At 51.3% G+C, this 24,479-nt stretch overlaps 1 protein-coding gene across 1 annotated transcript in view; it reads right to left on the reverse strand.

Annotated features, from left to right (window-relative positions):
• The window catches only part of COL23A1 (collagen type XXIII alpha 1 chain), a 385,192-nt gene that overhangs the window by 18,633 nt on the left and 342,080 nt on the right, over positions 1-24,479 (reverse strand). The window contains exons 8-10 of the mRNA XM_068981034.1: positions 5,888-5,914; positions 4,425-4,451; positions 3,029-3,055 (exon numbers count right to left, since the gene is read on the reverse strand). Coding sequence (XP_068837135.1) covers positions 3,029-3,055; positions 4,425-4,451; positions 5,888-5,914 — 81 coding nt within the window. The remainder of the gene's footprint in view (positions 1-3,028; positions 3,056-4,424; positions 4,452-5,887; positions 5,915-24,479) is intronic.

Consider the following 24,479-nt stretch of genomic DNA (forward strand, 5'->3'; position numbering starts at 1 on the left):
CGATGTAAGATGTCACCATTGAGGGAAACTGGATGATGGGTACATGAGGTGTTATTTATTACAATTGCATGTGAATCTATAATTATCTTAAAAAAACCAAAAACCGACAAAGGGCCACACCGTCTCTGTCTTGCAGCACCCAGTCTCTGACTCTTGGCTGGGTTAGTAACGGGTTAGACCTCAGGCAGCCAGAGCCCTCACCTTGCGGCATGTCCCCACAAGGGGGAGAGACTGCAGAGCCCCTGGCACTTCCTGCTGCTCTCGGGGGTGCCTGCCCAGAACTGGCTTAGGGCACAGTCAGGGGGCATCCCTGGCTCACAGCAACTCCCAACCCACCTGTTGCCAAGAAAGGAAGAAGGCTTTTATAGATTGGGCCCCTGCTGCATGCTCAGCACTGAGGGGTGAGGTTGTCTCACCCGACCCTGTGACCTCCTGGCCAGGGCACTGCTACTCTTTTAACAGATGAAGAAGCCAGGGGTTAGAGAGTGTGACAATTTACCTAGGGTTACAGGGTAAGGAAAGGCAGGATCTCTTCTGGCTACTGAGGCAAGAGTCTCCTTTAGACAGTTTTTTTTTTTCTTTCATGTGTGGAACCCACGCTATGAGAAAACTTGCCTCTCTAGACCATGGCACATATGACAAAGCTCACTTGTCTTCCCAATTAAAACAGTAACTGAAGTTCTCAATGTCCACCGCACAGATCTTCTGACCAGTCTGACTTAGCCAGGGTCCTGACCAAGAGAATAGAACTCCAGCCAAAAGACAATGGCTCAGAGTGGCCGTGGTGGTGGGTGATTCCTGTCTCATTTTACTCTGTGTTAGGAATCAGCTGCTAAACAATTCAAAGGCTCAGGGTGGGCACCACTGATATGGACTCTCCTTATCAAGGCAGAAAATGAATGTCGACACTCACGCGTGTTCTAGAGGGTGTTTAACTTCTCCTGAGTTACTTGGAATGAGGCTGGACACCCTTCTCCCCCCAGGATCGGATGGCTGAGGTCTCCCCCTAGGAACGCGGGATGAGTCGAGGGGAGCGTGCACACCAGCAGCCCAGACTCGGCCAGTCTACCTTGAGGATGCGGCGACTGTACAGGTGATGGTCTCTACTTATAAAGTCCGGATTGAGCCTCGGGAAAACCATCTAGTCAGCAAATAGGTGTTTGATGAGAAAGGCAGGAGGGTGATTTGGAAACCGCCAGGCTATTTCTGGAGACAAAACCACTTAACCCAGCCTGGAGAGAGGAAGGGCATTGGAAGTGACGGACCACAGTGAGAGGATAACAGGGAGGAGGCCAGGGGTCTCCAAATGGAGGAAACAGGGTCCAAGTGTCAGACATTTTTTATCTTTCTCTTAAGCGTCAGGAGGAAACAAACAAGTGTCAAATTCTTTTCCTTCTCTACACGAATTTAAAAAGAGGTTTCTCTTAAAATTTTGTGTTGCCATGATGACACCCGGCTCCACTTGAACTTAACTTTTCTCAAACCTTGAGCTAACCAAGGCGTTTTTCTTATGGAAACGTTTGTCTTCAGCTATGTTAATGAACTATGTATTTACCCTAGACTGTCTTTCTTCAGGTTGGTTCTGCTTAAGACTCAGAACCGATAAGGGCTCAACAAACCTGTATGTTTTATTCATACATTGTTCTCCTAATCTATGTTAATGAACCTATATATTTACTTGGAAACCTGCCTTTCTTCCAGATTCATGTCAATCGTTTTATGGTCTGGGATGACTCACCTGGTGCCAGTGTTATCTCAAATGGTATGTTGTGGGTGAGGGGCCTGGTGCCACTCTGAGTTTTGAGACACCTCCTTTCTCTAATCAACAGCTCATTGATAGGTATATAACATACTGCTAGAGGCTAGCAGGGGGGCACTCTTTTTGCCCCCTTCTGATGTCTATGTCAGAAGCTTTCTCTATCACTTTTATAGTTTAATAAAACTTTATTACGCAAAAGCTCTGACTGATCAAGCCCCGTCACTGGCCCCCGATTGAATTCTCCTCCAGAGGCCAAAAATCCCTGTGTCTTTCATGGTTCATCAACAACCTTTTAACAGTCTCCAAAGAGGGCGGGCATGCTTGATCCCATCCCTCGGGTTTTTCTGCAAAGGGACCTCACCCTCCCCTAAGAGCTGGAGTCCATTTCTTCACCCTCTTGACTTGGGTGGGTCCTGTGACTTCTGTGACCAACAGAATGCTGTGGACATGGCGCTGTGTCTCTTCTGGAGGTGGTTCTTAACTGGCCTCCTGCCTCTTGGAATGCTACTCTTGGGATGGCCCTTCTCCCACCAGGCTGGGAGAGGCCTGAGCTACACAGAGATCCATGAGCGGGCATCTCCGGCTGAGCTCCCCACCAATAGCCACACGAATTGCCAAGACATGCTTTGTGGAGCCCACCCAGCAGGAGTCCCCACTCTGCTTCAGACTCTGTTGAGGAGACCCCTGGTTTGGCAGGAGGCACTGCTGGGTACCTGGGCCCAGGGGGCATGGAGGGCTAGAGGAGACTCCGACCTACTGTTCCCACTCAGCTGGGTACCCATTTTCCTGATTGCCATGAACCTTCATCTCAGGGGCTTGGGATATAGGATGTCAAGAGAAACTGAGTCTCAGAGGAGGAGGTGATTCACTCCACGTCACTCGGCTGGTAAGTGGCAGAATCGAACTCTGGGCTCAGGGCATCTGGCTCCAACCACAGCCTTCCTTCTTCCTGGGTGCCAGCTGCTCTCAGGAAGACCAGTCTCTAGTCTGGGCCCGGTGCCAGTCCCACTTTCTGCCTATCTATGGTGATAAGGGTGACCGGGATGTCTGCTTGCCTGTGCAGAGAATGGAAGCTTTGGCCAAATCAAGGAGCTTGGAGCTTCTACCCGATAGCTGCTTAAGTAAAAACAGGCAGCAAGATGGACCACGAGTGGGGAGGGGGCTGTCACTCACTTCTTTCTGTGATAAGCATAGGGACCCAGAAGAAATACTTATTATGACATAAAACAAACCATGTAGGGTCGGGGGAGGGTCTTGCTCGGATCTTACCTGGGGGCCAAAGTCTCCCGGTGCACCCTAGGAACAAAAAACAGGATGACCTATCACCAGCACTTCTATTACTTCTTCACATGTGTGGAGCATTTGCCCTGTGCTCAGTGCTTCGTACACATGGTCTCACTCCAATCCTAACAAAAATAACATACAGACTCCACCTTATCTCCATTTCCAAGGAGGAAACTGAGCCACAGAGAGGCTAAGTAACTTGCCCAAGGTCACACAGCTAGCAGATCCAGGGCTTGGAGTGAGGCGGTCTGCTATCTATTGCCAGCCTCCAGACACAGCGGAGTAGAACCCTGGAGCTTCCGAATAATGATGGATGGTAACTGATTCACTGCTTGAAGTCACCAAGCTTTGGAGCACTGTGCTATGTCGCAGTAGATGCCAAGACAACAATTTTTCTCTGGTTTCAAGAGAGAGGTCTCCCTGCCTTCATCATTTCTACGACTCAGTGGCATTAGCCAGAGCTGGCATGAAGGCAACCACTCCACCTGCCAACTGGTGCTTATTCTTTGTTTATCTACAAAGAACACTTAGTCCGTTACCTTGCACAGTCTTCCCCGTGAGAAGTTGGTTTTAGTTTACAGATGGAGTAAGTGAGGCCCACAGAGCTGGGCAACTTGCCAAAGATGACACGGTTGCAGTGGAGCTGGAATGCACATCTGAGGCTCCAAACACCGGATCCTGCGCCTTGCTCAGCCCTGATGGTGGACGGGAACCCTGGCTATTCTGACCTACAGGTATGTGGCAATGGGGGTTGTGGGTGGCGCTGAACAGCCTGGCCCTGTCCTGCTTAAGAAGTGTCTGTCGGTTCTATCACACCCAGGGCTGTTCTGGCCCCTGACTCCACTGTGGGACACACAGGTCTCCCCTCTCTCCTGCTCCCCTCCAAGGCAGCTGGAGTCCCAGCCCTCCAGGAGTCTGACTGTGACATTTAGTGCCCAAATGCCAGGGGAGTCCTTTTCACAAAGGGCTGCAAATATCCTGGGGCTAGCTCTCTACCATTTGTTTTCCTGGGAGGTGTTCTCCCCACAAAGAATGCCATCAACAGTGTCAATTCCCCAGGCTTTTCTGGTACCTTCCTCTTTTCAGGATTGATAATTTTGGAAACCTGTCATTTTGGATAGACTATGCTTTGAGATTTGTTACACTCTGGTGCCAGAAGAATTCAGATCCAATCCTCCAGGTACTTTAACTTGTCGCACGTAAGCCTCGTAACCATTTTAGGAGGTAGGCACCACTAACCCCACTTCACAGATGAAGAAACTGAGGCTCCAGGAGAGGATGTGACTTGCCCAAGGTCACACCCTGGGACTGGAGTTTAAAGGCAGGTTTCTGGCCTCCTTTTTCAGTCTGCCATATCCGGACAGCCTCCAGCATCACTTACCTTTTCCCCTTTGGGGCCTGGAAGTCCCTGGAGAAGGAAGATAGAGAAAGAACATGGGTGAGTGACGAGGACTAGGCTGACCCCCTTCTGGTTTCCCTGAGGCTCTGAGGGCAGAAAGGCCTGTGAGGCTGAGCAGAGGTGTGGGTGGCTGAGTGAAAAGACCTGTGAGCCTATCAGCCTTTAGCTGCCTGTGCTGGCCCTAAGGAAGCTCTGCATCTCAGTCCTCAACCATGAGGAAGACAGGGCAGTGGGGCAGTCGCTGGCATCCTCTCTGAACAGGGGCAAGTGTGCTAATCACTCCCGTTAGAGAACAGAGCTCTCCCCGCTCAGCCCTCGCTGTGCCCAGACACCAGTGAGGAGTCACTGACTCCTGGGCCTGGGGGTGTGAGAAGGTGGAGGAGGCTCCTGGCAGGCCACGGTGGTTGCCATCACCCTCTGGCTGCAGGGAAATGTGTCTCTTTCAGTCTTGCCAAGTTATTAATACCAGAACTTCTAGGGAAGCGGGTCAGGTCACACACAAGGCACAGACTGTGGGGCTCAGAGACCCTGGGGTGGGGGCTAGGCTGTGGTGGGGCCAGTTCGGTGTTCACACTCTTGGTCAGGGTCCTCGATCACTGGGATGGATCACTCCATCCCAAATCGTGTTCTCTTCAGCTAGTATTGGATTCGCTCATTCACTCTTTAAACAACTCATCCGTCTAGGTACTGGGTTCTTTCCTCCCATCCTTTAGTAATGTACCCAGCCTCAGTCAGCTCTCCAATCATTTGTTAGTCCGTTCACTTTTCACTCAGTTTTCTGCCCAACCGTTATGCATTTATACATCCACAAACTCATCTACTCTTGCTTGCATCCAACTGTCTGTACAGTGTTAGATTCATTACCTCACTTGACTGTCCTTCCATCTACCCTCTCATCCATCCACTCATCCGTCCATCTGTCCATCTATCTAACTATCCATCCTTTCTTCCATCCATATCCAATTATTAATTTAGTTATGCTATCTGTGTGCATCTTATTTATTCTGCTAAGGACGCCCATGGACCACCTCTGATCCAGGTGTTGAAAACTCTTCAGTGTGGTGTCCACCATCCAACTCCTGAGAATGTATGAGGGGATGCTATGTGCTGAGGGCCTGCTGGGAAGGCAGGTGTTTTGAGGGCTGACTAGATACCAGGGACAGTGTTGTTCACAGTTTTTTGCATCCCCAGCATCCCTGTGGGGAGAGTTTATATGACTGTTTGACAGAAAAAGAAGGCTCATGGTTGGGAGGTGAAAAGGCCTCCCCAAGGCTGCACAGCCAGTAGCGGGTGGGGCTGGATTTGAAGTCAGCTCTGACAGTCAGATAGCTCTCTCCATGGTGAACCACATTCTCAGCGGCTCCTCCCTCTGGAGCCCATGGTCATTCCCAACCCCAGGGGCAGCCCCAGCCCAGGACACCTACAACTGCCCTGTTATCACTTACAGGCTTTCCATCCAGACCCAGTGGCCCCTGGAAAACGAGAAAGAGAGACAGAGAGAGCACAGAGGTTATATCTCTTCTGTGTTTTCTGACCCAGAGGCCCTGAGTGACAAGAGGCCAGAGCCTGCCCGGAGTTCATGGTCTTGGGTACATTTCACATGGACTCAGGCTGGGGCATCCCTGTGTTGCTTGTTGCCCAGAATCCCCTCCTCTGAAAACAGAGCCCATTTCTCCTTCAAAGCCACCTGCCTCCATCACCCCACAGGATTTGGACATGTGACCACATTCCTTCCGCCAGGCTGAGTGGTTCAGGAATGAGTGTCATGCCCGAGGCTCTGAATGGTGGAGCTTTAGCTTTGTGGTGTCTGCCGATGGCCAGTGACCACTGCACAGAAGCCTCCACCATCTCCCCTTCACCTGTCTACACACCTGACAAAACCTTGCTGAGCTCCACCTCCTTGTGGGGGAATAGAGGAATCCAACGGGGGTGCCATGGACTGGGTCTGCCTGGTCTTGACCAACCCTTGCCCGCTGGGCCCAGCTATAAACAGTCAGTTTCCCTGGCTGGGTCTCCAGGCTGCCCTGGCAGACAGTCGTCCACCAGCTCCCCAGATGCCGTGACAATGGCTACCCCTTGGTGCCCTTGCTCAAGTCCCTCACTCCAGGAAGGAAACCAGGGCAGTTCTTAAAACTGGTCCCCTAAGTGCTTCCGGCCACTCGCTTTACATTCAAGTCAAGGGTCTGGATGTCAGGGCAATGGCCTGGGGGCAGCTGGGATCCCAGGAGAAGGGGGAATGGGGTCATTTCAAGGGCTCAGGCCCTGGAGTCTCCTGGTGAGGTGCAATTTCAGTCCCCGCCATCTGCAGCTCAGCCAGAGCTGCACGAGCTGGTCTGTCTTCTCCGGCCAGCTCCTGGCCATCTTGACCTGGATACGTATGAAAGGGCTGTTCTCTTCAGCAGTCCACTAAGAGTGGGCCTTGCCCCCATCTACCCAGCATGGGCTCCGGCCCTGATAAGGCCATGTCCCTCTGGGCATCTCTACCTGAGACCCCTCACCCTGGCCTGGCCTTCCCAGCTGCCATAACACAGAGGGCCCAGTCCCATCCTGGGTCTCTTCTGGGGCTATTGGTGGCCTCCATACTCTGCCTGAATCGTAACAGAAGCCCTGTGTAAGGCAGGTATTATCATTCTCATCTTACAGAGGAGGAAGCTGAGGCCCAGTGAGGGTAAGGCATTGCCCCAGGCCAGGTAGCCAGAAGAAGTCAGGACTGGAGCCCAGATGGCAGGGACTTCAATTCTCTGTGGACACAGAAGCCTATACTACACTCAAGCCCTGGCAGTGGTCTCACCTGGCCTCTGGCCACTCTCTCTCCCTCTTGTCTGCCCTTGTATTCCTCTGTTCAAACTTTCCTTGCTCTGTCCCATTGCCCACTGGATCTTGCCTGTCCCTGGACCCCCAGTCAGCTCGTCCAGAGTGGTTGCCATTGCGGACTCTGTGCCCAGGCCCTGAGTGTGTCTGTCCGTCCTGCCGACCTGAGCCCAAACATAGTGCACGCTTGGCCCCTCTTTATGCTGCATGGTTTAAAAAAATCATAATGCAGATGGAAATTAAAAAGAGACGAAGATGCAGCTTAGAACTAAGTAACATTCTTTCCTTTTCAAGAAATAAGAAGGCGAGGATGCAGAGAAAAAGGAAGCCCTGTGTGTTACCGATGGGAGTAAATTGTGCAGCCACTAGGGAAAACAGTATGGAGGTTTCTCAAATAATAAAAAACAAAACCACCTTACGATCTGGCAATTCCACGTCAGGGTATTTATAAAAAAAAAAACCAAAAACAATAATTCAAAAAGATACCTGCACCTCCATTGCAGCATTTTTCACAATAATGAACAGAGAAACAACCTACATGTCCACTGATGGATAAACTGATAAGGAAGATGTGGTACACACACACACACACACACACACACACACACACACACAGAGAAATACTATTCAACCATAAAAGAGAATGAAAAGAGTTTGCCTTTTCAACAACACGGCTGGACTGTGAAGTGCATTATGCTAAGTGAAAAAGCCAGGCAGAAAAAGACAAATACCATATGAACTCATTTATGAGTGAGTGAGTGAGTGAGTGGAAGTCACTCAGTTGTGTCTGACTCTTTGTGAACCCAAGGACTATAGTTGATGGAATTCTCTAGGCCATAATGAAGGAGGAAACAGACAGAACAGGCTCCATCTTGAAAGCAGGACTCCATCTTGGGCCAGACTGTGGACTTTGAGCTATATGTCCAGTATCTATGGAAACGACATACCAACTGGAAAATCAGGCCCTCTGGATGAGCCCCAGGGCTCATACCTAGACTCTCTGTTGCCTGAAAGAATACCCTAATTATCTGTGTAACCGAATAGAATCATACATTCTATTATGCTTATTGGGGTATGACCACAGGCCTATTGATAATTGTCCACTGTTAACTACCTAGGCTTAAGGCATATGTATTACGGGTTAACTTTGATTGTATCTTTCTTTTCCTTTGTTCAGACTAGTTTCAGGGAATTTGGGGAGGTGGGTTTAGGCACGTACACTTAGGGTATATGAGGTTTTCAGAAAAACTGGTCTGGGTCCTTGGCTGAGAGGAGACTCTGCTTTGGGCCCGCTGGTATAACAAACTGCACTCCGATATCTGCATTGTCCTTCTGAGTGAGTTTGTTTCCCAGAACCTGTGGCTACAACATTTGGTGCATGGGCCGGAAAATTCCTCACTTTGAGGAGACAAGTCCCATTTGGGACTACTCTGAGGCCTTGCGGCTTGAATCTTCTAGAGGAGGGAAGGCGCTCGCCCTTCTGGAAGGATTCTGCTTCTCAATGCCTGGACCTTTCACATTAGCAGGTGGTGGTTGGCAGCAGGGGAACTGAGCGCTCAGGTGACGAGGAACCCACCTGGTAAGGTGGAAGAGGGGGCCTGATCACCACCCTTGGGGGATTAGATGGGGCACAGACCCACAGGAGCCTGGAATAGGCAGGTGGCAACGATTGCTTGGTACACAGGTTGACGAGTGTGTTAGGGCTTAGGAAGGAAATTTGTGAAGGTTATTTAGGAGGTGGTGTCCACGTCGTCTTGGGGAAAATTATTACCAAGCGATTGCCAGGGGATTTTGGGGAGAAGAAAATTGGTTTTTGTATGCTCGTATTCTGCCCTCCCCAAGGAGGTGTCCCATCTGCTATGAAATTCTTAACCCACTCAGAATTGTCAGGCTAGAAGGAGGGGGATACATAAATGAGTACGAATTGGCTCTTCCGGAGACGGCCTGGGACGTGGAATATTTAACCCATCTGTGTTTTCATCCGCACCTGATCAAGCCCACCAAGGCAGAAAGGACTTTAAAAGTTAAGGGAGAAACAGTCTTGGACCACATGGTGTTCTGGTTTGGGTGTGCTGACTGGCAGGTGAAGACACGCTGATCCCCCTTCTCCCTTTGGGATCTGGCAGGTAAGGCTCTTCTCACCCCAATTAGGAAGGAGGCAGAATGGCAATTTAAGTGTCATTGAGTGGAAATATCAGAAGTACATAGGGTACTGAGAACTTCGTTCAGTTCAGTTCAGTTGCTCAGTTGTGTCTGACTCTGTGACCCCATGAATCACAGCACACCAGGCCTTCCTGTCCATCACCAACTCCCAGACTTCATAGACAGAATAAAAAGGAAAAGTAGAAGAAGGTCTGAGAAGGTAAGCAAGATGGGGGGAAGTGAATCTAAGGCAACTGTATTGGAGTGCATGATTAAAAGTTTAAAGAAGGGATGGAGGAGACTATGGGTAAAGATGAAGCCTAACCGCCTCCACATACTCTGTGAGGCCGAATGGCCCCCTATGGGAGTAGGAGGGCCACCAGAGAGCACCATGAACTTAAAAATAGTGGAAGTAGTCTATACAGTAGTCACAGGAGAGCCAGGGCACCCGGATCAATATCCATATATTGACTCATGGCTAGGGTTAGCTTAAGACCCTCCTACTTGGACAAGGTTCTGAATTCAGAAGGGAAAGGGAAAAATATTAATGACACAAAAATTGACTGATGATAAAAAAGGAAATTCTACAGGATTTGGACGGGGACGACCTGACCCCTCCCCCACACCGGATAATGACGCGCCTGCCGCCCAGTGCTCCACCAGGACCGGAGGCCGCCTTAATGCCTGAACCAGGGCCAGGTGAAGTTCCTGAGCAGCCACTGCTCTTCCACCAGCTCTCCTGGAGTTCGTAGAGCCGCCGTTTTGGAAGGCTCCAATCCCAGCAAAGGAGACCTCTGGTCAATGCCCCCAGAATTCCACCTCAGCTGGACCTCCTAAATTGTATCCACCTCTCCCGTAACCCCTCAAGATGAATGGAGGTTGCACAATCTCCCGGAAAGGAAACCAGACAGGCTAAACAGTCGATAGAGAGTTAACTCAACAATTCCCTGAGGTCTGGGTGGAAGACAACCCCCCTCAGGCTTGCAAAACAAGTCCCACTGGTAACAGAACTCAAACCCGGTACAATTACCCCAGCACTCTCCTTGGGCCTGCCAGACCTTGTTAAGCCGTTTACTCTTTACGTGACTGAAAAGGACAAGGTGGCTATGGGAGTGTTGTCCCAGACTATGGGGACATGGGACAGACTAGTGACTTAGCTCTAGTCAGCTGGACAATGTTGCCACTGGGTGGCTGGGAAGCTTATGGGCAGTTGCTGCAGTTGCCTTCTGGTTCGGGAGGCAGCCAAGCTGACTTTGGGCCAAGATTTGTTTGTAAAAGTCCTGCATGAGGTCAACATTCTCCTGCGAGGGGACCCCCATAAATGGCTGTCAACATCCCGGATTACTCAATACCAGGGACTGTTATGTGAGAACCCCCATGTTACTACTGAGCCTTGTCAGGCCCTGAATCTGGCCACTCTCTTTCTTGTGGGAGAAGGTGGGCCCTCACATGATTGCAAGGAAATATGCCAGCAGATCTGACTTGAGAGACCAGCCAATCCCGGACCCAGATTTGCTCCTGTACACCAATGGCACCAGCCTGGTGAAACAAGGACAGTGACTGTCGGGATATGCAGTAGTCATGGAAGAAACCAGCGTTGAGGCTAGCTCTCTGCCATCACACTGGTTCGCTCAATGGGCCGAACTATATGCCCTAATCCAGGCCCTCCAGCTGTCCAAAGGACAGAATCTCAGAACTGCACCGCCTGCTCACAGGTCAATGCTGCCTCTCGGCACAGACAGAAACCTCCAGGGATTCAGGTAAAAGGCACGCTGCCCTTAACACCTGGAAGTGGACTTCACTGAAATGAAACCTCACCAACACTACCATTACCTGCTGGTCATGGTATGTACATTCTCGGGATGGGTAGAAGCTTTTCCTACCTGGACTGAAAGAGCATCAAAAGTAGCCTCGTGCCTGCTTAGGGACATAGTTCCCAGATTTGGATTTCCTACCAGCATTGGGTCGGACAATGGCCCGTCTTTTGTAGCTGACTTAGTATAACAAGTAAGCAAAACTTTAAACATCAAGTGGAAATTACACACAGTATACAGGCCCCAGAGTTCTGGGACAGTGGAAGGAACCAACCAGACACTTAAAGAGACACTCTCAAGCGGATCTTAGAGACTGACTGTTCCTGGGTGGACTTGTTTCCAACAGCTCTGCTCAGACTCAGGATGACCCCACAGTCCCATGGCTCTTCTCCATACAAAATTGTGTATGGGAGGTCCCCTCCCATAATAAAACAGGTGTCAACAGATTTGTCTCAGGTAAGGGGAGATGAGGTTTCACAGCAGATGCAACAACTGGGTAAGGAAATAAATCAGGTAACTAAGTTTGTACAAGAAAGGGTGCCGTTCCCTCTTGGGGAACAGATTCACGAATTTGTGCCTGGGGATCAGGTGTGGTCAAGGACTGGCAACACGACTCCTTGGCCCCACATTGGAAGGGTCCAAATATTGTTTTTCTAACCACCCCTGCTGCTACTGCTGCTGCTAAGTCGCTTCAGTCGTGTCCGACTCTGTGCGACCCCATAGACGGCAGCCCACTAGGCTCCCCCATCCCTGGGATTCTCCAGGCAAGAATACTGGAGTGGGTTGCCATTTCCTTCTCCAATGCATGAAAGTGAAAGGTGAAAGTGAAGTCGCTCAGTCATGTCCGACTCTTAGTGACCCCATGGATGGCAGCCCACCAGGCTCCTCCGTCCATGGGGTTTTCCAGGCAAGAGTACTGGAGTGGGGTGCCATTCCCTTCTCCACCCCTACGGTAGTTAAAGTTGCAGGTGTCACTCCCTGGATCCACCACATGAGGGTGAGGAGAGCATACCACGCAGACCTGGAGAGCGCCGAGTGGACTACACAGAAGGACCCCACTGGGCCCCGTGAAACCCAGATCATCTTAAAGAAGAAAAAGAGGTGAAGCTCTACAATCAACTGCTGCTACAAGGACTTGCTGGTATCATCTTGAGACTAACCATAGTTTCAGTACAAAGAGGGACCTGTGCTATAATTAAAGTTGAATGTTGTGTATATATTCCTGATTTATCTGGCTATATATCAGCCACCCTAGATGACATGAAAGGCCAGGTAAAAGTTATGTCTGATGATAATCTTCCTTTTTGGACTTTGGTCCTATCTTGGGTGAAGAGTGATTGGTGGAAAACTATATTTACCATTGTTATAGTTGCCTTGATAGTTCTGCTTTGTGGACCCTTCATTTTGCAATCTATTATGAAATTGTAACCCAAAGGTTGATGTTGTTCTCCTAAATTGGAGGTGGGAGAGTCAGGGTGCATTATATCCCTATGAATGATCCTCATACTATGAGTTAAGAGCATCAAGAGGGGGGAATGAAGGAGGAAACAGACAGAACAGGCTCCATCTTGAAAGCAGCACTCCATCTTGGGCCGGACTGTGGACTTTGAGCTATATGCCCAGCATCTGTGGAAACGACATACCAACTAGAAAACCAGGCCCTCTGGATGGAAGAGCCTCAGGGCTCGTACCTAGACTCTCTGTTGCCCAAAAGAATACCCTAATTATCTGTGTAACCGAATAGAATCATACATTCTATTATGCTTATTGGGGTATGACCACAGGCCTATCGATAATTGTCCCCTGTTAACTACCTAGGCTTAAGGCATATGTATTATGGGTTAACTTTGATTGTATCTTTCTTTTCCTTTGTTCAGACTAGTTTCAGGGAATTTGGGGAGGTGGGTTTAGGCACGTACACTTAGGGTATATGAGGTTTTCAGAAAAACTGGTCAGGGTCCTTGGCTAAGAGGAGACTCTGCCTTGGGCCCGCTGGTGTAATAAACTGCACTCCGCTATCTGCACTGTCCTTCTGAGTGAGTTTGTTTCCCAGAACGTGTGGCTACAACAATAATACTGGAATGGGTAGCCTTTCTCTTCTCTGGGGGATCTTCCTAACCCAGGAATCGAACCAGCGTCTCCTGCATTGCAGGTGGATTCTTTACCAACTGAGCTATGAGGGAAGCCCTCTTTTTGTATGTGGAAACAAAATAAACGAGCTTATAGATAGAACACACTGAAGGTTGCCAGAAGTAGGGGAGTGGGTGAAATGGAAGAAAGGGTCAAAAGGTACAACCTTCAAGTTACAAGATAAATAAGCTCTAGGAATGTAACGTACAGCAATGATGACTCCAGTTAACAATACTGTATTGTATACTTGAAAGCTACTAAGAGGGTAGATCTCCAAAGTCTTCATCACAAGAAACAAAACAAAACAGAGACTAAGGTGTAGCTTAGAGCTAAACGAAGCTCTTTTCAAATGCCAGGGGGCAGAACACAGCAGACCTCACTGCTAAGTCGCCAGCAGCAGCTGGTGACATGAGCTGGCCTTGGAACTAGATTGCATGATGAGTTCAAGACACTCCTGATAAAGGCCAGGATACAGAGCAGGGCTTGCTTTGGACTTGACTCCCTTTCCTTCACAGGGTCTGCCCTTGCCACAGGTCTGGGAGACTGGTGCCATGTCCCTTCCTACAGATGAAGAAACTGAGCCAGTGGGATTGTCCAGGGGCTTGAGAGAGGCCCTGCTCTCCATGCAATGCTCTCTCTCCAGCAGCCCAGGATAGCAGGAGTGATGGATGGCTATCCAGGGAATCTGGGGAGAAGCCTCATAGGCTTTGCCTTCCTTCCAGGATTTCTGGTGCCTCTGACTCCCTGAGTGGGGAGACGCAGGGCTCTCTGGACCCTCTTTCACTTTGACCCTCTGCCAGGCCCAGTTCCAGTTGGCGTGAGGCATGCAGTGCCATGGTGCCCCGCTTTTCTAGAAATGACTGCTGCAGAAAGGAGCTTGCGGACGTTCTCTTGGCTTTGACCCCAGAGGGGAAAACTCAGTGCCACCAACTGTCTCTGAGAGCATTCTGAAGGCCAGACCTCAGCAGCCCCCTCCAAAGAGTGACCAGGGGCCTCTTGCCTTCCAGGCAGGATGCTCCCTTCTGCCACCTCCAAGACTGTCCCAGTGGATCATTGACAGTGCAGCCTTGGTTCCCAGCTTACTAGTTTGTGAGAAGCCCCCTACATGGCAGAAAACCAAGTTTTCAATCCGGGGTCCTGCCTGTATTTGGGGTCACAGGGCCCTTGGCTCCTGGGACTTGATAAAGTTTGTAGTTTCAGAATAATGGCAGAGGGGGCATGAAGAGCAGCAACCTCGGAAATGTCCACGGTGAGGCTGAAGGAAAGTTACAAATTCCTCAGGGACTCAAAGCTGGAGCTGTATATGGAGAATCCCATGGACAGAGGAGCCTGGCGGGCTACAGTTCATTGGGTCACAAAGAGTCAGACATGAGTGAAATGACTTAGCATGCACGTGGTTAGATATGATGCCAAGAAGATTCCGTTGGCAAACATAGAATGGTGACATGCAGATATTTAGAGACCAGAGGGTGCTGGCCTGACTTCGGGGATGGAGCTGACCCACAGCTATGGCTTTGGTCTGTGGAGGTGGCTCTGGGCTCATCTCTGATGACATCGAGGCAGGAAGGTTATGCCCAGACCCTTGAATTCTCTGTCTGGGGAAATAGCTGATGCTTGGAGAGGCTGCTCAGTGACCACGGGTCACGGGGAGTCACTGAGGAGGGAACTCACAGAAGGGTGGGGTGGAGGAAAGAACAGCTTGGCTTTGGAGTCAGATGGACTTGCCCAGCTTTGGGGCATGATTCTGACCTCTCTTATCTTGGGAGAAGCTGGGGCCTTGGCTGTGACCCTTAGAGGATGGGCCCTGCCCACAGTCACCCTAATACTGCTTTTACCAAACTGATGTCCGTGGAACACTGGTGTCTTGCAGGGTGTTAACAGGCTTGCCTGGGGTAAGGAATTCTATGGTCAAGTAAGGAGTTGTTGTTGAGTTACCAAGTTGTGTCCCACTCTTTGAGACTCCAGGGACTGCAGCACTCCAGGGTTCCCTGTCTCTCACTGTCTTTCGGAGTTTGCCTAAGTTCATGTCCATTGAACCGGTGATGCCATCCAACCATCTCATCCTCTGTTGCCCTCTTCTCCTGTCTTCAATCTTTTCCAGCATCAGGGTCTTTCCCATTGAGTCAACTGTTTGCTTCAGGTGGCCAAAGTATTGGAGCTTCACTTTCATCATCAGTCCTTCCAAAGAGTATTCAGAGTTGATTTCCTTTAAGATTGACTGGTTTGATCGCCTTGCTTTCCAAGGGACTCTTAAGAGTCTTCTCCATAGCAGACTTTTTTGAACCATAGTTTGAAAGCATCAATTCTTCAGCATTCTGCCTTCTTTACTGTCTAAGTCTCACATCCATACACAACTACTGGAAAGACCATAGCTTTGAATATATGGACTCTCGTTGGCAAAGTGATTTCTTTGCTTTTGAATACACTGTCTAGGTTTGTCATAGCTATCCTGCCAAGAAGCAATCATCTTCTAACTTCATGACTGCAGTCACCATCCACAGTGAAGTAAGGAGTTATACCCTGAGAAATAGATTTCTTTCCTGTAAGACTTGCCTGAGCCATCATTCTGCTTGTGGGTCTCCCAGAAGGCAATGTTCCCAGCTTCACTGGATCCCTTGTCTCAGGGCCTGGCTGAATCTTTGCAAAGCAACTGTGATGGCAGGCTGTGTGGATGAACCTGGTGTTTCCATGAGTTGGAAGGAGGTCCAAGCCTGGCTCTGAGTGCTCTGTGAGGAAGAGAAACATTCTGGGGAAGGGTAGGTCTAGTAGACGGGCTGGAGCAAGTCCAGGCTGAGTGCCCCAGCTGCTGACAAGCTGGTTTTGGGCAGGAGGGGCATGTACTGGGAAGCCAAGCCATCTTGAAGAGCAGAGCCCCAGATGCGGTGGTGGCAGGGCCTTGGTGGCAGGGGGTCTTATCCTGTCCAGACAGCCCTCCCTTCCCTGATTCTCGGCAGTCCCGGCTGCTTCTCTCCCTGCATCTCCCACCAGAGGAGCAGAAGGAATGACACTGGGCAGCCAACAGAGCGAAGGCAGGACTTGGGCCTTCCCTGGGTTCAAATCCCCTCTCTGAGCCTCAGCTCCCACAGAACGGGTGATTCTGTGGGTCAGATGCCACAGCACTGTGCCTGGAGGCGCTCGGTCCCTGCTGGCTCCTTCCCCTGCCTGATCAAAGCCGTGGAATTCACCAGAGGTTTTCAACGCTTTCTGCCCTCCACGAAGCTAGACAGCTGTTTACAAGCCTGGGTTATGCTTTAAATCACTCCTCCCTGGTGCAGATCAGCTGAGCTCCAGGGCGATTCTGGTTGTGTAGAAGCAAACAGAACCTCGCTCTGTGCTGAATCTCAGGCCAGGAGGACAGAGCCCCCATGCTGGCCCATCCCCTTGCCTCGCTCAACAACCTGAGCAGCCTGGAACCTCAGTTTCCTCATCTGTAAAATGGAGGTCATGCCTTTCTCTCTCTCTCTTTTTTTAATGCCTTTTTCTCAAATGACAAGTTCAACATGGGTCCCAAGATAGTCTCCTTGGTCTCCTCTTTCAGATCAACCCAAGTTGTGAGACCTACAGGTAAGCAGGCATGGAGTGGAGTCTGCACTGGCCCTGGGGTGGGCAGCGCTGGGGAGGGATGTTTGTGTGGCCTTCTGAGTGGCTGGCAGTGAGATGCCAGGCTGTGCCACCGCCGACATCTTTTACCTTTGTGGGTTTGCTCCCTCCCTCACCCCTTGGGTATTTCCTAAGCAGGGTTCCATGGAGCTATCTTTCAAAAAAATATTAGCAAGTATGGCAAAAGAGAGGAGGTTTCTTGGTGAAGTAAGTTTGGGCCATGGAGTATGCCAACTCCGTCACTGGAGCTTCTCAATATGGCCATGGAACAAAGCCTTGGAGGGTCCCCGAGGCAAAGAAGTTGCGCAGACTGTTTGCTCCGTGTGAGGCTGGCTCTGTTCCTCCCTGTTAGCTGTGGCTCAGGCCTCCCAACTGGCAAGAGTATCTGTTGTATGGAACTGAATCAATATACTGGCCGTGTTTAGACAGAGACAGGAGTAAATGCTCAGACCAGCCGGAGCTGGGTGACTCTCTTGCTTTCTGGTTGTAATTAACGCTGACAGCTCCTGTCAGGGAATGAAGCCCCCTCCAAATGCACCAGAACAGGGCCCCTGGATGGGGGGCTTACCAGGATTATCAGTCCAGGTCCAGTAATTATGGCCCAGATGTTGACAGTTCATCAAATTACAAGGCTGTTGGGGCCCAGAGTCCCAGCCTGGGACGTGTGTTTTCCTGTGCAAAGGCTCTCTCATTAGGGCTGTCCAGTGGGCAAGGGGGTGGATGGGCAGCGCCCTCGGGCAGGTCAGTACCATGTGGTTCTGATTTCTCAGGTCAGGCTGTTAGCATACACACGGGCCACAGCACGACTGTCCGGACTTAGCGATTTCCCAGACTTGAATTTCACTGTAGGGTAAGGGAAGAAAGAACCCCATTCTTACGTCCAGGCTGGCTGCAGCTTGTGTCTTGGTGGTGGCACGTGCCTTCTGGGGAACCCCTTTCTGGGATCTCAGGCCCTTTGTAGAGTGGTCTCTGCAGTCACCTGCTACACCTCAGAGTGAGCTGTGGGGTCCAGCTGTGCGGGGACCTAGGAGCCTGCCAAGGTCGGAGCCCTGCCCTTCACTTGGCCCTCCCATGCTGCCCCCTCTCACTCCTTGTCTGGGCAAGGGAGGGCAGGGCTGGCCTGGAGCCAGGTTTGGTTTAGTTGCAACATTTAAAAATTGGTTTAGTTGCAACATTTAAAAACATAAACATCTGGAGCATGGACTTTTACTGAAAAGCTGAAGATGGGTTCAGCTGGGTTCACATGCCTGGCAACAGCTGCTGGGCCCAGCGCAGTTCCCAGGGCCTCACAACTGGCCTACCGTCCTGCTGAAGTGACCTGCCAGCTCTGTAGGGGCATCTGGCTTTGTGACCCTTGGCCTAGAAAACCCATTGGTCTCTTTAGCTCTGTGATTTTGTGAGGCCGGAAAGCCAGCTGGCTTCTATTTTGGGGAGAAGACATGATCAGTGAACACACTGTGTGCCCTGGAAGCAATTACACGTATGTCCATTACACCTCTTGGCTAGAAGAAGGGGTGCTATGCCTTTGAACAGATCCCCAAATACCTGCCTAAATTACACATTTGCCTGTTACATGATTGCCCTGGCAGATATCAGGAAAAATTGTTTCAGGGTGGGGTGAAGGGGAGTGACAGATCTGACTCCCACTGGGTTGGGGAGGATGGAAGCTGGATCAGTGAACTGAGCTTATCTGCTGAGAGCTGCCTCCAGCCTGGTGTCTCCAGCTCAGGCACGTGGGGCTGGTCTGAGGGAAGGCAATGAGGATGGCAGACCAGCTGAGGCACCCATTTTGGCGGCTGCCTCTGGTGCGATGAAGATCTAGCAGGATGGATCAGAGGGTGATGGTCCCAGTGTGGCTGAAACTATGTAATGAGTAGTGGCCTGCCTGGGCCAGCACAGTTCAGCTGGTGGGACTGAGTGGAGGGAACAGCATTACCAGGACACCAGGGGACAAGAGTGACTGACAGGGCTCACAGCAGACACTGAGGCTGCAGGGACCCCTGATGTCCTAGGCTACACACCTGATCTGCCCTCTCGCCCTGAGCCTTAGTCTGCAGGGCCCCTTGCCTGCTTCCTCCCATCCTCACTCATGTTTGAATCCCCAGCCTCTCTGAAACCTGGGGTTTTGAGGTAAGCCCTCCTTGGTTTCCATGGGTGACACGGTTGTCACCCACTGTTACCCGATTGGGCTTCCCTGGTGGTCCAGATGGTAAAGAGTCTGCCTGCAATGCAAGAGACCTGGGTTTGATCCCTGGGTTGGGAAGATTTCCTGGAGAAGGGCATGGCAACCCATCCAGTATTCTTGCCTGGAGAATTCCATAAACATAGGAGCCTGGTGGGCTACAGTCCATGGGGTTGCAAAGAGTCGCAAGAATTAACAGGTTGATTGGAATTCTTAAGAATCCAAAGATTTCATTAAAAAACCTGTATTTCCAGCTTCTCTTGAAATGTTAAAAGATGTGGTAATGATCGAGCTGCTTGGGCTGAGCTGCAGTGACCCCCTTAGATGGGGCATGTGCCCTCCCTGTTCAGTTGAGGCCCACTGCTCCCTCCACTCCCCTGCACCCAGCCCGCCTCCCCTGTTTCATCACCTGGCTGGCCCCTGGAATGCACCAATGAGCTTGCGAGCCTGCAATTCTAGCTCTGAACCATCTCTCCGAACCACGTATACATCCAGTTCTCCACTTACCTGACTGGAACTTGGCCTCTCCCCCGGATCGGTCCCCACCAGCCCCTGTGCCTCCTATCCCCAGGGTCCATTCTTCCTACAGTGGAGCAGTGGGGAGTCATCCTCACTGTTCTGCTTTTACCCTGCAGGCCTTGGAGCAAGCTGCTGAACTTCCTGGAGCTTGTTTCCTCCTCTGTAAAGTAGGTGTGGTGTGGATGGAATGATTTCCTATAGGTGACAGTGTCCAGACTAGAGCTGGGCACCCAAGGGGTTGAATGAATGTGACTGTAATGTGCTGGGCCAGCTTTGGTGCAAAAATCCAGGAAATGGGGCAGAGCTAAAAGACACACACACACACCTTTGCCTTCTCACCTGGAAGTCATTGACCCTAAGCATAGCCCTGTTTGGCAGGTACCGTTATTACCTCCATTCCACTGATGAAGAAACTGAAGGTTGGCGAGGCTAGGCATAGCCAGTTTGGCCTGGGACCCAAGCCTGAATTTCCTGCTTAAACCCTGCATGCTTCCCACCTCACCATCTCCCTGTGGCTGCACTCAGTACAGCCTCACCCCCACCCTCAGGGCAGAGCTGCAGCTTCCCTTGGCCTAACATTCAAGAACCCCCTGTCTGCCCCCACGATACTCCTTCCAGACCCACACGTCACCTCTGAGAAGTCTTCCTCACCTTCTCCTCAGCCACACAATTCCTCAGTAACTGACCCACTGCACTGCCTTCCTGCCACCTCCCGTCCCCACTGTGACTGTCCCTGAGGATCCAGTGCCCACCAGAGGCCTGCCTCTGAAGCGTGTCTGTGACTATTTGAAGTGCCCCCTTCTCTAGATGGGCTTGCGCCATCCTGTCCCACCGAGTTTGGGTCTGAATAGCCCAAAAAGGCTTCCCAGGTGGTATTAGTGGTAAAGAACCTGCCCACCAATGCAGGAGATCTGAGATGTGGGTTCAATCCCTAGGTTGGGAAGATCCCCCTGAAGGAGGAAATGGCAACCCACTCCAGTGTTCTTGCCTGGAGAATCCCATGGACAGAGGAGTCTCGCAGACTACAGTCCATGGGATTGCAAAGAGTCGGACATGACTGAAGCGACTTAGCACGCACGTGAGTAGAGGGACCTGCCTTTGCAGGGAGATGACCCACTGGGGCCAGTCTCTCCCAAGAAGCCCCTCCTGAAGGGTGGTTATGTAGCACAGGCTTACATACCTCCAGTGACAGGGAACTCACTGCTTCCTGGGCAACCTGATGGATTTGCAAGGTTTCTGTTAAGCCTGGACCTTCCCAGGTTGGATGCTATTGCGAGTTCTCTCCACTTTGTGTCCCCTTTATGGAGGCAACTGACTTGTCAATGAAGCTGAGTGCTCCAGGCCTGCTAGCCTTGACCCTCCTCTCCTGTTCCCTCCCAGCCTGGGCTGTTTTGGGTGCACCTTCTCTCTGGACATTATCCTTGAAGTTCCCATCTGCCAGCCCCTCCTCAGCCTTCCAAACTCGGCCCACACCTCTCTTCCTTTGGATGGTGCCCTGACCCCCACCAAGCCCGGCCTGGGTCACAGACACTTGTAGCAACCTGCACCTTCTCAGCCCTGAAGTTTGATTCTCTCTCCCACTCAGTCCCCTCCTCCATGAGGGGAGGGGCCCTGGATGTATGTCTCACTAGTTGTATCCCAAATGTCAAACAAATTGAGGACACAATAAATATTTGTTGAGTGAACCAATTGCCAAGTGAATTCTTCTATAAAGTTCCCTACTAGCACCAGTGCTTGGCCTGGGAGCACCAGAGGGCGCTCCTGACCTATCAGGCACCAGCTGACTCCTGTCCTTCTGGGCCACACCTTGGGTGCTGGGGACACTTCTTTGGGAGGGGCTCCTTCAGCCTCAAGGGCTCCCCTGCTGGGGTTGGTGATCACCGTGGTTGAAGGAACTGTCACTCACTGAACCCCATCTGTATGTCCAGTGCTAGGGCGCTCATGGGGTCAGTTAATTGGCTCCCCAGACGCCTGAAGAGGGGTCACATGGTCTATGGAGCCCCAAAGCCCACTCTCTCTCCACTGCATGGGCAGGACAGAGGGCCAGTCCCTGATTTCAGCAGGATACTGTGTGGACCAGCTTCAAACTCCAAATACCTGCTTTCTTTCAAGTCTACTCACTTGGAAGACCTGAGTTTGCCCCAGTGGCCTAGTGCAGGTCTGTGAACATGCTCTTCCTGGCAATGTGGTGAGGGTGCTTCGCTGCCTGGGGAGAAAGGGGGTCAGAGACCAGCCTGGAGGGCATCACTCTGCAAAGGTGTCACAGGAACACCTGCAAAGAGCCGGACAAACCTCTGCTGGCCTCCCATGGGCTGCTCCTGCTGTAAGCAATCCCAGAACTAGACATGGGAAGATGGTACCTCCCTCGGAGGTTTGTAATAGGAGCAGGGGGCTCCTGGGCCACTGCCTGGAAGATGCAAAATGCTTGCAAGGGTAAGTAGGGCTCCTAGAGACCAGGGGCAGGAGCAGCAGCTCAACCCTCTGTTCTTTTAGTTGCTCCACGTGTGATACTTGAGGGACATGGGCCCAAGGCAAGGAGCCCAGGTCCAGGAGCACCTGTACTGGGCTTTTGAGGGTACCCTGGGGAAGAGGAAGGGAAAGTCAGCATGGTGGCCTTTTCCCTGGGGCCCAACTGTGGTTCCCCATGGTTCCAATCTGGGGACCATTAGCAGGGGCTGCTCAGGAAATCTGCTTTCATTTGCTCCACCCAGAATCTGGAGAACTGGGGAGCAGCCCTGTAGGGGTCAGATGAAAATGAGATGTGGAATACTTAAGTCCAAAAACAGATGAATTTGGGATATTACAGATGAATTATTTAACTAATTACATGTTTACAATCAAAGCTGTTTTTGAACTATGAGGGTGCAAAGAAGCCTATGAATGCATGGTGCCTGGTGGTCCTTTTTTTGTTCACTTGATTAATTCCAAACAGTCTGAGTTATTCGTTTCAAAATTGGTCCCAGGCAGAGGCCCTGTCCCCTATCCCACATTTCAGTGCAGGGCTTGTGCTGGTCTCCTGGGGCCTAGGCTGTCGACGCCCCCCATGACTGACTCTGCATGCGATGGGCAGCTCTGCCTGCCCTTCACCCCGCCCCGGTTGGAGCATGCTTGGGGAACTGGCTGCTGCCAAGCATGAGGAGTTCTGGTTTTGGTCTCTCACCTGTCAGCGTCAGGCTGCAACTCCTGCCAGCCCTCTCTTCTCCAGTCTTCCCTCTCTCATCTCATCCTTACTGGGACTTGTTTCAGCCGCTTGATGTTGATAGCCACCTTCTGTCTGGACCTCCCCCACACCCTGCCCCTGCCTCTGCCCTGTAGCCAGGGAGGCCTTTCCAGTATACACACCCGGCTTCATCCCTCTGGGTGAGTGGGGGCCCTTCGTTTAGCGTCATCCTCCTCTTTCCTGCCCGTCCGCAGGGTCGCCGTCCGCTGGCACGTGGGCCACACTTTGGCCCTGCATTCTCACTGTGCCTGGGTTGGTCCTGCAGGGAATGCCTAGCTACCCTGTCCCCCTGTCAACTCCTACTCATCCCGACTGTGAGGCCTCCCCGTCCCAGGAGGAGTTAGCTCCTCCTTCCTCTGTGGGGTCCGGGGCCTTGTCTGGCTGCATTACAGCCTTACCCGCTGTGGCATAAAGATCTTTGTGTGGGAAGGTCTAGAGAGCCTTCAGGAGGAAGCCAGGCCCCTCGTGCTTGCCACTGTGAGAGCCGGCAAAGGGGCAGGGCCACTCTAAGCTTCGGTTTTTTCAGTCCACAAAACGGGCACAAGTCGTGGTGTCCAGGGATAGGATGTACTCTGAAACTGTGAAGGGCTGCCCAGGTCCGATCCCTCATGTTTTCATCCAGGCCAAGTTTCACACTGCAAATGTGGACAGAAGGGCTAAGTGGATGCCTAGGGGCAGGGGTGGGGAGGGGGTCAATTATGGCTGTGGTCTCCCTGCTTCCCTCAGCTGCTCCTGGCCAGGGAAATGGAATTAGACATTTCATCATAAGGAAGATTTCCCCCCTCTTGCTACCACGAATTTCGAATAATTGGGGCCTGTTTTGAGGGATGAGTAGGAGTTTGACAGATATATGGATGAGGAATAGGAGAGAAGATGGGATGAAGACATTTTCTTCTTTAAGTTAGACCTTGTTTTCTGTTTTGTTTTTTTAATGGAAAGCAGGAAAGGGTCCTAACAATTTGGTAATGGGGGAGGGGTGGTGGAATGGGGTGAGAATCCCAGGGCCAGATAGAAACAGGGATGAGGAGGAGAACATTCACTCTAAATATCTGTTTCTCTGGGTGATGAGAGGAGAAAGACCCTTCTGCCAGTGCACAGACAGTCTGAGCCCTGATCTGCTGCTGCAGCCAGCTTACTGATAGGGTGGCTGGTGTGATGGAGAGTCTGCAGGCTTTGTGCTAATTCAGGCTTTGCCATGAGGGTGGGCCTGGTGTCTCAGCCAAGTCCTATCATGGACTGAGCCCAGCTTCCTCCTCTGTGCAGCAAGGCCAAGACCATCAATCTCTCAGGGTGTGAACACGGGCCAGCATGTCTCCAGCAAACACTCAGTCTATGCACTTACAGTCCTTATAGTTCCTGGCATGTTGGAAAAGCCTCTGGGGGGGATGGGAGTGGACAGTCCCATAGCTCAGCAGGTAAAGAACACACCTCCCAATGCAGAAGACCCAGGAGATGCAGGTTGCATCCCTGGGTTGGGAAGATCCCCTGGAAGAGGAAATGGCAACCCCCTCCAGTATTCTTGCTGAAAAATCCTATGGACAGAGGAGCCTGGTAGGCTATGATCCAAAGGGTCACAACAGCTGGTCATGACTGAGCAACTAAGCACTGGAAGGAGAGAG

Source organism: Capricornis sumatraensis, chromosome 9 (assembly GCF_032405125.1).
Source record: "Capricornis sumatraensis isolate serow.1 chromosome 9, serow.2, whole genome shotgun sequence".
Classification (NCBI taxonomy): Eukaryota; Metazoa; Chordata; class Mammalia; order Artiodactyla; family Bovidae; genus Capricornis; species Capricornis sumatraensis.